At 38.8% G+C, this 13,711-nt stretch overlaps 1 protein-coding gene across 6 annotated transcripts in view; it reads right to left on the bottom strand.

Moving 5' to 3' along the window:
- Positions 1–13,711, bottom strand: part of SLC36A4 (solute carrier family 36 member 4) — a 121,167-nt gene that overhangs the window by 64,929 nt on the left and 42,527 nt on the right. For all 6 annotated transcript variants that reach the window (XR_008448135.1, XR_008448136.1, XM_054055970.1 and 3 more), the window contains exons 9-10: positions 5,800–5,969; positions 250–419 (exon numbers count right to left, since the gene is read on the bottom strand). Coding sequence is in view for 4 of the 6 variants with exons in the window: in XM_054055970.1 (XP_053911945.1) it covers positions 250–419; positions 5,800–5,969 (340 nt within the window). In the remaining 2 variants the exon portion in view is untranslated. The remainder of the gene's footprint in view (positions 1–249; positions 420–5,799; positions 5,970–13,711) is intronic.

The following is a 13,711-nucleotide window of genomic DNA, read 5'->3' as shown; positions in this document are numbered from 1 at the left end:
AGCTTTAGAATATCATTGGCAAAATAATGGTTGTCAAATAGTAGGTTACGCTTACTAAAAGAAGTGTGGTTAAAATACAAATACAACATTAGATTTACTTGTTCATGAAAAACAAAACATACTGAATCATTGAAACAAAATTCCAGCGTTACTAGTCTCTGGAAAAATACACGAAACATGCATTTAAATAACCAGCCCCCAATAATGTGTAATAGCAAGCTTTTTTATGGATGTTCTGTACATACTTACAGGTTGAGCAGACTAATAATGCTCTCGCCACAAGCTCACTGAGTAACTTCCATTTCTGCTCCACTTTGGAAGTGACAGCTGGAATGAGAATCTCCGCAGGGACATAGTACTGAATCGAATAGGTCACAAAAATCCCAAAGGAGTACAGAATTTTTACAGACTGATACAACCTGTTGAAAACATTTACACAAGTTCACATAAGTTGCAAACTCTTCATAAAAAGATCAGATTGCTAACAGCACTAAGAATACACATGTATATATATATATATCTTTTTTTCCCCCAGCAAAGAAGAAGATAATGTCATCTGATTGCAAGTTATAACCACCTATGACTTTGCAGAAGATAAGCACAGTAGCAAAAATATGGACACCTCCCAAAAAAACAATATTATGCGGATCTAAATGAATAACCTTAAAGAACAGGTTACATAGCAGACAGTTATTCGGTAAAAAAAAAAAATCCAAATTCATATCGAATATAATCTGTACATTGATAAATCTTTCACAGTGTCAGTAAACATGGGACATTTTAAAGACCAAGCCAATATCCTCCAGATTTCTGCATACTCACGAAGTGTTCCTAAAAAGACTTTCTATACTGAGAAGAGGGCACCTCGGGAAATTTTACTTATTAAAATTGGAAGAAGCACCTTCTAGGGCTAGAAAATATCTGTAACCAAATTTGCATGCTGTCCATACTCTCCTCTTTAAAATCACCAGGTGCAGAACACCGTTAAATTACTATACCATGACATAGTATTTCATAGCGTTTGTAGCAACACAAAGGAGTAGCAAATTCTACAGACCCACATTGTGCCAACCTTATGTCAGTGCCTGACTGGCAGGACTGGCAGGATACGTTACTAAGAAAAAGTAACTGGAAAAACACGCATGCACATGTTGAAGAGAGTTCTTTCTGATGCAGGTCTTCCCCACCATGCAGGAAAAGAGCTGCTGTAACTAGACAAACATTTTAGGGATAAAGACATTTATTTTTTTTCTTATAAGAGACTGTGTATTTTGTTCAAAAGTTACTTTAGGATGGCTTAAAATTCTGTGCCAGACAAAGACAAGCTGCTGCCTTATACCACTTCAGGAATTCAGTTACACTTTTATGCAAAATTATTTCCACAGGTTGGTAAAAGGCACAAGCTAATTTTGAGATGAGGGAAGAATTTCTCTTGTCATTAATCTCTTTCCATTCTGGTGTTATTCCACCTTGTGTGACATCAAATTATAAATAAAAATGTTCAAAAAATATAACATAGTAGGCAGTTTCTTTAGAACATATAAAACTCAGCTACATTTAACCTCCTTCTGCCTAAATGGGTTCAAAATACTCATTACTGTTTCAAAACTACTAACTAACTTCATACAGCTTTCATTTTTATGTATTTTGTTCAGATCTGCAGGACCAGAAAACTTTATTTTGTGAGTAGAAGAAAAGATTATTAGTATTTATTAGGAAAAAAAAAGGCCATATTAACCATGAAGAAAAAAATCAAACAGGAAAAAGGTCACATGTACCCTCATACAAACTCTATCTCAGTAAGAAATATAATAGAACCAGCTGTGAGGCTCAGGTATAAAATGAGAAAAATATTTTTTTTAAAGGATGTCTGAATGAGTTGGCAGCCACTAAAATTTTGTATGGACTCGTGCATCTAGCCTCCTTATATATGTTGGAAAATAACCCGTATAATGGCACTGTCTTGCCAAATTTTAGACAATAAGTATTTCCTTTATTTCTCAAAGATAGTTAAGGGGTTTTAAATATCATGCTCATGTTCTTATCTCACTTATCTTAAGACAATGAAATCCATTGTTACATGGTTGTAGCATTATTGTTTTTTTCCTTCATGATCTGTCCAAAGGTTGTCCTAGATCTCCATTTTTTTTCTAAGCAAAATGTCTGCAAACCTATTCCAGGAAAAGGTCTCAGAGAAAGTAGATTGAGAACTTTCATTAAGTTCTCAAAAGACTAGAGTAAATCTTCCAAAAAAAAACCCCGTAAAGTTCAGACACTTTTACCGTGGTTACTTGTGCCTGAATAAACAAGTGACAAAGAATTATCCATGCCACCAACAGTTTTTAATATAGATGTATTTTTAATATAAAAACCTACATAAACTGCTGCATAAACTACAAGCATTTGTCATCAGTTTCCTTACAGTCAACTGATAGAAGTTTCTTCGTATGATCTTCTTTCTAAGACTGGAGCTAAGAACACCATCAAAGCTTTTGCGTAAAGTTTTCATTCATTTGCCATGGGGTGTTGTGTGTTCACCAGTGAGAGAGGAAACATTTCTCATAAACAACTTGTGATAACAGAACATGATGCCAAGAAGACCAAAGCATTGAATGCCTCTTTTTGCTTCAGTCCTCAAAAAGAAGTACAACTGCAACCAGAAAGCAAAGGCAACTTGCAACAGTAAATAAAGGAAAAACAGCAGCAAGAGTAGGAAGAGAACAAATTGGACCTTTGTCTCTGTATCTCCCACAGCCTGGTAGGGATCTCCCTTTGAGTATTGCAGCCTGTATCTGTATTGGTAACAGGCTGCCCAGGGAGGTGGTCAAGTCGCCTTCCCTGGAGGTGTTTAAGGAACGGGTGGATGAAGTGCTTGGGGACATGGTTTAAGGGAGTGTTAGGAATGGTTGGACTTGATGATCCAGTGGGTCCTTTTCAACCTCGTGATTCTATGATTCTATGGTAAACAAAATTCAGCCAAAACTGCTCTTAGCTTCTCATCCTGTGGCCAAACGGCAAGACACTGCAAAACTTCATCCATACAGTTCAGCTCTTTCCCACCACAACAGGATTTTTCCATTATCCTTCCTTTAACATTTTGAATGAAGTGTTGAACACACAGTCTGTAACTGTTTTGGTACAATGGAGTGGTTTTGAGCAGAGAAATAAAACCAATAAGCAGCTCTTTCAGCTCAGTTTTACATGCTTCTCATCTCACAACTGCAATCCAGTTTATCAAATTTTCCATTTTTTTAAGATACTGAAAGGCTGCTAACATACACACACAAAAAAAAATGAGCTTCTTTTATTATTCTGAAAGAGGGAAGATTTAAATTAGATATTATATTTTTTCTGTTGAGGGTGGTGAGGCACTGAAACAGGTTGCCCAGAGAAACTGTGGATGCCCCATACCTGGAGGTGTTCAAGGCTAGGCTGGATGAGGCTTTGAGCAACCTGATCTAGTGGAACACATCTCTGCACATAGCACGGAGGGTGCAGGACCTAGCACTTAGCCCTGTTGAAATTCATGAGGTTCACACAGGCCCTCCTCTCAAGCCTGTCACGGTCCCTCTGGATGGCAACCCTTCCCTCCAGCACGTTGACCACACCACATAGCTTGGTGTTGTTGGCCCTCAATCCCACTGACCATGTCTCCAACAAAGACTGTGGAGAAGACCGGTCCCAACGCGAACCCCCTGAAGGAATGGCACTAGTCACTGGTCTCCACTTGGACATTTTCAGCACATGCTGATTAATACATCATGCTGAGTGACAATCTGTAGTCCAAAACACAATCTAAACTGGAACTGAAACAAGTCTCTTCTGCAAAAGCTTTAATCTAGCAGAACATTTTTAAAAATATAAGCAGCCTTCTATTTAAATTACATTTAAGGACTTAACTGGTCTAGGGCCTGTGTATGCCTTCTGGTCAACTCATCCACAAGAACATCAAATAAAACTCAGAAAGCAGCAGAATTTTAATTTACTTTATCAGGAAAGGCTTAGTTTTACGACAGGGATTGTCCAGCTGGAATTAAACATATAAGCCAAGTGTCACTGCTTAGCTACATTTCTAGCTCTTTCACATAACTGCTTTCTTGTAAAATCTCATCTGCTCCTTGTGTTTCTCTAGTTCAATCCAGCCACTTCCTGGCTTTTTATGTGAGGACTAAATAACAAAATGTTGTCATACAGTTCACTGGAAGTTTGTTTTGCTAGCACAGTTAATCGCACATATTTGCTCATCAGTACTGTATCGAATAGATCCACAGTACTGCACAGCAATAGTATCGTACATCACAACCTACAGGCGTACCACTGAGCCACCTCTCCTCCCAATTTATTTGGCACTCTGGAGTAGTATCCAGGGTAAGAAGAAAATAGATGACTTTGTTATTTCTACATATATGCCCTGAGCAGCTCTGAGGTTATTAAACTTATAATGCCAATTCTCCACCTTATAGAGCCCCGGGTTTTCTCTCTTTTATTGTCTCTTTCTTTGCATTAAGGTCTGTAAAGCCACCAGGATAAACATCATCATCACAACTGCACTGTAGCCAAGAGATATTTGAAAACTCTTATCTGAACAGCCCTGTTAGACAGCAGGACTGCAGAACAAAGCGGAATAAAGCTCACCCTGTTGCTTGCATGAGGTTAATAAAAAGCAATAGAGTGAGCAACTTTACCTTATATACCACATTCCTCTCCCTCCTCCTCTAAGAGCTCTTCCTTTAAGGCACAAATAAACCCAGATCTACCATTTAAAACAACCATTTCACTAATATCAGAACAGTGAGTAATATCATGTAACATTACAAATAGGAGTATTTTTCCCTTTCAAATGCATTATACAGACAAAATGGATGCAGTAAATGTTTGAAGACTTCCAGATTTTTAATGCATGTCCAATTAAGGGGCATAATTAAACATATACTATGAGCATTATGCCTCAAAAAACTAGAAAAGCAGGAAAACAAACAATCATTTCAGTTTTGTTTTGTGCTCCCACAACAGACACCAAACAAGATGTAAGCATATAACAGGTAAGATACCACATAATCAGAATGAAAACATTAAAATACTTCTCAGATTTTCACTTGTGCACTGCTCATACACCTAATTTTAGGCCCATCAGATATAAAAGCACTAAAAAATTGTTATATTTAAATAGTTATAGTAGATATACATCCAAACATAGCTACAGAACTAACAATGCACCAGTTGAAACAGCCTTCAGCGCTTCTTCAGCTCATGACACATGGATCTTTCATATCATTAAAACAAAAAGCTAATGCAAATTTATAATATCCCTGAGACACCGGTAAGCATAAGCTTCACTTTCCTGATAGGAAGCCATTACTACACATTATCCATGGACTTGCATCTGAACTACAAATCTTCTCAGTTTTGATGTCTTTTATTCCAGTTGTTTACATGCTAAGCTCAGCAATTCCACTGAAAAAAAGGCCACTATATTACTAGGACGCCCAAGGCAAAACTAGCTGGTTTCAGAACTGCAATACAGTTGGTTGCAAACCACACATTTCTTCCTTCTGTACACCCAGAACTAGCTTCCAAAAGATCATTGATCTGTTTCCATATGTAATTCCTCTTAATATGCAAGAAATTGCTGCCTACGATCATAGCTCAACTGCAGAAGACAGAGATACTATATATACTATATTTTTGAAAGAGTTTGAGCACCTAGCAGTCATAAGCACAACAGTGCTGAAGCATGGAACAACCTATGCAAACTTTTTCCTTTTTAGATTACTGTTTTTAAGTCACATATGCACTTACCAAATATCCTGTGGCAGGTTTAAAGTTATGCTACCTTTAATTTCATCCCCAAAGCGCAGATACCCTAGAGTGGCTAGTGAGATATACAAGGTCATAACTATTCCCATGCCAATGTTCAGTGCCTGTGGGAAACGTGTGGTGTCCTTCATTCTGTTTTCCAATGGGAGTACCTGGAAAGAGAGGAAGAAGCAATTACATTTTATGTCCTCATAGTAAAACTATTTTTCTCCCCCCTTTTAAAGCCAATTTCCAAAATTTGTGTTATTTTTTTAATAAATAGGATTACTCGACAATAATGTTTTACAGCCTGGAAGACCACAATGTTTTATGCACTCAATAGAAATGTTCATTTACTAAAAAGCACCTATCTTGGTTGGAAAAAGCATCAATGTGGAAATATAAAGCAGTATCTATAGGTCAGAAAAAGTGACAAGAGAAACTCATGGTGCTCAGATGCAAATACACACGCAATACAAGTAACATGAATTATTTTGTACCAAGTTGTTCAGAATCCAAGAGTAATTCTCCTGTTTTCATCAGGTATGTCTGCACTGTCAGCCTCCATCACAGACAAACCTACCATGCACATGGTTGACACACAAGCTCATGGTCAGCAGTCAGCCTCATCTCTCCTCAAGTGGAGAGAAGTTTGAGACCATGAGTACCAGAATACACACTTGCACTCTTTCATTCTGCTGACAGAGACAGGGCCAGGCACACTAATGTAAACGTACTAAATGTAGTGCAGGTGCTTTGAGCTTGAACTATGGCCAAGGGAACTTGCTGGTCTTCCCATCACTTCAAGGTGAAGACACAGGCATTACTATCACTACTGCTTGCAGTTTGCTGGAGAGATTGCCTTTTACATGTACGTGTAGTGTACGGAAAGATATACTTAAGTAAGTTTTTAGCCACTTTCAGAAGAAACTGTACACTCATCTCAGATATTCAATATGGGACATAGTTCAGGATTAAGACTCTTAATTTTGTAAGCCTACACATATGTAAAATGTCTAAGCTTCTGTAATGAAGATCAGAAAGGAAGAGCTAGTCAATACAGTCAGTGGAATAAAGACCACAGCTCAGCTTATCTTTCAGTAGACACACAAGTTATATTTGAATAACAAGTAATTAAACAAGCTTGTTGTCTCTGGGTAACACATCAAATCTAACACAAACAAAACAATTCCAGGGCAACAGGGTTGTGCTGTACAAGCTACTGTCTGTCAAATAAAATTGCTTTTTGAAGGATTGAATATTTACTGTTTTCAATCTATGTCATGGAAATCTTCAATCTAAGTCATGGGAAAAAAAAAAAAAGCAGATCTCATCCTCTAATTAACAAACAAATTGGTCAATTTGAATTGCTACCATATTATTTTCTATACGGCAATCATTCCTTTCCTTGCTGGGTCACTCACTGATATTCATTTCCTGACCTATCAACAAATATCACCACTGCCAATCCATCCCACACTGTTGATTTCTCCTACACTAGAAACCCTGACGTCATCATTTTATATAAGGGGACAAAGAGAGGCATTTCAAAATTTTCATTCATCCTCAATTAAAATACATTATACATCTTAACTGGGGATCTTCTTTATACGATGATGATGGTTTTCCTCCAGAAAGCAATCTGAGCTTGCACTGTACACTTGATCTGGTGGAAAATGGAAAATTTAAACCGGGAAGAGTTTTAAAACTTAAATTATTGAGCAGCAGAATATAATACAAAAGGAGACATGTAGTTATAAGTATTAATTTACCACCACACAAATAAAATATGTTCATTCCTCTTAATGAACTAAGCATGTGCATCCATATAAAAAGATGACTCGGTAGGTACTATATGTCACATCAAAAAAAAAAAGAGAAAACCAGACAGCACTGCAGATTCTTTTGTCCTGAGTTGGAATTAGATTGTTTTAACATACTTCATTATAGAGAGCTTTAAAGGACAAAGATCTATGCAATTTTTCCTCTCATCTGAGTTTTCCCATTCTTGACTCCCTACAGATAGCATTTGGGCCAGGATCAGTAATAAAAATGCTCACTCTGCATGTATCTGTTAATTCTCTGGTGATGATAACTGAAATATACTTTTTGCAGAAATTTTGTCATGTTCTACAGCTTCTGGGAATCTTAACAAGCATAAATTGTTACACTAAGATATTATACCAAGCTATATTATTTCTGCAGAGGTTTAATGGCAATTGCTGGTCCAGCTTACAGATATCTCGAGTCTCTTAAAAACTTCACTGAACCAGAGATTTGATTTACTGAGTCCCTGGCATTCACGTTCCTGGCAGAAGCAGGGCAGTGAACTCAGACACACATACCAGCCATGAAAAGAACCTTCTCGTGTTTTTCCATCATGACTCTTAGCAATAAAGGGATCCTGAAGACTGCCCGCCCCTCTGAAACCACATAAACAATCTGTAGGGGGCTATTAATAGCGGAAAAAAAATTCCCATGGTTTCACAGAGGGAGCTCAAGCCAAAGACTATAGGACTGTTCATGATGATGCCTTCTCTCAGACAAATAAAGCCCAGCAGGCCACTCATGAAAATGCAGAAGAGAAAGAAACTGCCTACTTTCTGGCTTCATCTTCAACTGAAGTAGCAAAATGTTATGTATGTGTGACAAACACCACCTACAGCCATTCTGGAGGAAAAACATTAAAAGAAAAGATATGTTTATATGATTTTACTAAATAGCTAGTATTAGCAACGACATTTTAGACATTTGCAGCGTTTTGTATCAAATGGCAGAACAGCTTCCATAGCCTGCCCAGAGAGCAGAGCAGGAGGAAGATGCCGGCAGCAGCAAGTGGCACTCATAAATGAGGAGTAGTTGGGATCAAAAAGACAGTTCCTGCCTGCTGAACAGGAAATGCTGCAAGGCAGTGAAGGGACTTGGTCCAGCCTCCTAGGGATTTCATTCCTAGGGAGCAACCAGGACCAGACAGTCAGCACAGCCATTGCTGAGGCATGGGGTGCACAGGAAGCCTGTAGACATTGCTCAAGACTGTGCAAGACTGCTAGATCTGAATAACAGAGGTAGTGGCTTGCTGCAGGGAAACGTCCCCAGCACCAGCTTGAGCAGCCACCCCTAGCATGTCAGGGGACTGGACCAAGACAAACCCCTGAGGGAAGACAGCAGCTGGATCTAAGGCTACAAGGAATACGAGGTGCTCCTTCCTCAAGTCATGGTGGAGGGCAACAGTCACCTCATCTGCACAAAGCATGCTCTGAATTGCTAAGCCAGCATGGATTTATCAAGGACAAACCATACTTAGTCAACCTTGTGGCCCTTCCTAATGAACTGATTGGCTTTAGGGATAAGGGGAAAGCAGTGGATGTTATTTACTTCAACTGAGTAAGGCATCTATGCAGCATCCCACAGCATCCTTTGTAACCAAATTAGAGACATATGGAATGGATGGCAGGATTACAAACTGGGTGAAGAACAGCCTGGACTCAAGAAGCTCAAAGAGTACTGAGTTCAATTGGAGACCAGTTACTTATATTGTTCCTGCAGGGTTGCTAGCAAGGACGCTGCTGATTAATAAATATCCTCATTAATGACCTGAATTATGGGACAGAACGTACCCTTCACATGTTGGCAGATAACATAAAGTTGGTAATATAGTTGATACAAAGGACAGTAGAGCCTCAGTTCAGAGGCTCAACAATCTCAAAAAGCTGGAGGACTGGGCAAAGAGAAAACTCATGAAGTCTGACAAATACAAAGTCATCAACACTAGACAGACTAATGCCATGCAGAAGTAGAAGTTGAGGACTGTCACGCTAGGAAGTAGTTCTGCAGAAAGAGACCTGGGCATTCTGACTGAGAAAAAGCTGAACACGAGTTAGCAGCCCACATTTATGCAGGCTGTACGTGCACACGGCATATACCAGTAAAAGAATAGGCAGCAGGTTACAGAAAGTGATTCTTCCTCTCTGTGGCACTTGTGAAACTGTACCTGGATACTACTTCCAGTTTTCGTCACCCCGTACCAGACAGACATTGAAATATGGGGTTGTCCATATTTTCCCATGTCCCTATGTCCAGCTGAAGGAGGTCTCAAGGTGGCTAGCAGGCTGGAGCACATGAGAGGCTGAGAGCTGATTTAACTCAAACTGAAGAGAAGGTTATGGTAGGGAATCTCTTTGAAGAGAATGGTGGCAGAGAGGACCGAGCCAATTCCTAAGAAATGCACTGTCAAAGAATGAGAAGCAACAATTACTAATTGCAACAAGGAGAATTTTGCATTGGACGTAAGAAAAAATAATTTTATAAAGTGAAAAGCTTATTGCTGGGACATGCTACCAAGAGAAATTGTAAAGCCTCCATTCCCTCAAACTTTCATAGTTCAGGTTTTGAGGAAACTAATCCAACTGCAGGCAGACCTTTTTTTCAGCAGTAATTTGGATTTGACCAGCTCCAGAGGTACTTTCCAACTTAATTTTTCTGTGGGTACACATTTTTACCTGCAGCAAGATGCCATGATTTCTCATAGGCCATATGTGAAATTGAAAATGGGATTATTATGAGAAATTCAATCTAGACATCGATATGTGAATCGAAATAATGTGAAATCAATAGAATAAAGAGCAAGTACCATTTACAGTTCCTCACAGGCAACCTACAACTATTACCATATCCTATCCTATCCTATCCTATCCTAGTCTTAACAGCTGTTTGTATCTTTTTTTTTTTTCTAGCTTTTAATCTGTTCACATTTTAACAAACTTCTTTTTACAGGCAGACAAGATTATCATACAACTGTCTTTCTGAAACACAGTTCATAAAGGAAAACAAAAGACAAGTGACACACACAACGTTCAATGTGCTTGAGTCCCATACTGCATTTTTTTTTATCTTTTGGATTGATCCAGGGGGTCCTTTCCAACCTAGTGTTTCTATGATTTAAACCCAGTCAGTCCGAAGACCCAAACAAAGATTTAATTAAAAAAATAAAAAAGCAATTTAAAAACATTTTAGGACAATGCTCTTAAGCATAATAACTCTTGCTTTTTAACTATCCATTTAATCAAGTTTACTCATTAAACTCAATGTTGTCACTTCATGCACACTAATGAGTAGGTCAAAATGAAATACACCACATCTAAACAAGTGTTCCCACATTATCAACCTCATTTCAACATTACCATCTTCAGTCATGCTGAGTTTAAGGAAACAACATGCAAAAAGAAAGACAGGACTATAAAATCATTAGCCAAAGACACATTAACATACTCAGGTCTCAAAGCACGCAGCACACTCCAAGCTAACAAGTAGCTCTGTTAATTTAAGTGGGAAATGCTTCTCAGTTACTAACCAATAGCTTTGCATGCTTTTATTCAGTGTTGGTCCTTAAAGCCATGAGAAATTATATTTTAAAATGCCAATTTCTCCATGCTTATCCTTGAGTTAGCATCAGGACTAGATCCGCCTCCAGACTGAAGAGATAAGGAAGCTAATGCAGCCTTTCCTGCATCACTCAGGTGAGAGTGTCCCTTCCCATCCAGAGTGGCCAGCATTCCCAGCTTTAGGCACTCTCTCTGAGCAGCAGTAGGAGTCTGGAGCCAGTCATTGTCACTGTAGGAGACGATTCCCTTGGCAGAACTGATTGCCAAAGAAATTATGCAAAGAACTTGAGGCAGAAATTATGCAAAGAACTTGAGGCAGGTTTTATACAGTATCACCTATTCCAGACAAGTCGAAAAGTTCTATACTTCACAGAATTAATATGAAGGCAACTAACAACCAATTACACATAAAGACGCAAACTCCCTGTTGTTAAATTCCATCACGACCTAAAGGATCCATGAAGTGTTCATAAAGAGGCAGAGGCTGACGAGAGGCATGACATGAGTCAGTCCTTGTTCTGACACTACACTACTGCTGGGCAGCACTTGCATAGATTTTCACCCTAAATTTCTTTCCAGTCGCTGTACAATCCTTGTTGCAATGACTCCAGAAAAGCTAACATTTTAACTGAACAAAAAAGAGAGGAAGTTATTCTCACAAATGGTTTTTAGCTTTGGTATTATGCTTCCTTCTTGGAATGCTGAAGCTGAACACACTTTCTTGTCTTCTTTTCTGAAGGTAGAAAGTAATTTCACTCTTCAATTCTTTTACATTATTTTCTTAAAAAGCTAAACATCCTACCTAGATGATCGAATTCCTTTGAAAGAGCCCCACATCTCTGATTCTCTCTCTTTGTCCAATACTTGCATCATAACATCTTCTCTCAAAAGGGATGTAGCATCACTTCAGTATTTCACTCACACTAAGGCTTCGAAGTTGCTCTGTGCTCTGATACTAGGATAATCTTCCCTCCCACGCAAGGTCACCAGCAGCAGAATGCTGGAGGCAAAAGAAGCCCGAGATCCATGAGATGACTAAAGTTTCAGAGTTTTGAAGACTTTTTAAAAAAATTTTAATTTAATGGGTCTTTCCCACACTCTGCTTCCTTCATGCTCCTTCTCCCCAGTTCCCAGTTGGCCCTTTTCACACCCTTAAATACCTATAAAATCAGATAGTTTAGACAAAATTGATCCTTTTCATAATTCCTCATTTTCCATCATTTTTCTCTCTCGTCAATTGAACACATTCTCCATATTCTTCTCTGTCATCTGCTTCATAGACAACTTCTTATTGGTTCTGAGACATCGGCACATGTCACTCCTATTATCTTCCCCAAACTTAATACCGGATTCCTTTTGTAACCATCAACCTTCAGTTTCTTCAATTTACAAAACAAGCATAAACCATCTTGCTTTCATCCACCAAATAAAACTCAGAAGTACCCACAATGTACGGGCAGATAAGCATAATAGAATCTTTGAAATAACCTCACTAATCTACCATTATTCACCATGCAAAGTAGCTTCCTTTTCATTTCATGCTACATGAAGTAGGTATACACATCCCCACATAACATAACTGCCTCCTCATTGCTTGCCCTGAATACCCTGCTCCACTCAGTCTTTCTACAACTAAGCTGCAGGGGACTGTGTAATCCTAAACAGAAATCTCTACTGTACGTTTTATAAGACTGGACCAAAAGAACCCACAAGATAATTCACCCTGCAGATAATCAGATAAACTGTGATTTAATCGGCATGGCCAAGAAAAACTAATCTTGTCGTGGGTAACTAAATATTAAACATTCCTGCTACTGAAATACATATAGTAATCTTTCCCTTTTTTCCAGGAAATACCATTAATATGGCCAGAATGAAGCAATTCTCTATCCCTCTCACTTCTAAAATAAACATTTTTATATAGAAGACAGTGATACAGATGTTTTGACTAGCTTAAGGTACAGAAAACTCAAGAGTTTTGGAAATTTAAACCAATATATTTATCAACATTTACTCAGAAAAAAAACCCCGTATCTATAATCATATCATAGAATCATCGAATGGTTTGGGTTGGAAGGAACCTTAAAAGATAATCCAGCTGCAACCCCCCTGCCGTGGGCAGAGACACCTCTCACTATATCAGGCTGCCCAAGGCCCCATCCAACCTGGCCTTGAACACCTCCAGGGATGGGGCAGCCACAACTTCCCTGGGCAACCTGTGCCAGTGCCTCACCACTCTTACGGTGAAGAAATTCTGCCTAATGTCTAATATAGGTCTTTCCCCTTCCAGTTTAAAGCCATTCCCCTGACCTATCACTACGTGTCCTTTTAAACAGTCCCTCCTCAGCTTTCTTGTGGCCCCTTCAGGTGCTAGAAGGTCGCTATAAGATCTCTCCAGAGCTTCCTCTTCTCCAGGCTGAACAACCCCAACTCTCTCAAGCCTGTCAACTGCAGCAAAATAAAGCTCTGTTCATTCAAAGCAAAAAAGTTGAGGAAGCGGATATCAAAGATATTCAGTGAATGTAAACAAATTC

Source organism: Cuculus canorus, chromosome 1 (genome assembly GCF_017976375.1).
Source record: "Cuculus canorus isolate bCucCan1 chromosome 1, bCucCan1.pri, whole genome shotgun sequence".
Lineage (NCBI taxonomy): Eukaryota > Metazoa > Chordata > Aves > Cuculiformes > Cuculidae > Cuculus > Cuculus canorus.
This window is presented reverse-complemented; position numbering and strand designations above follow the sequence as displayed.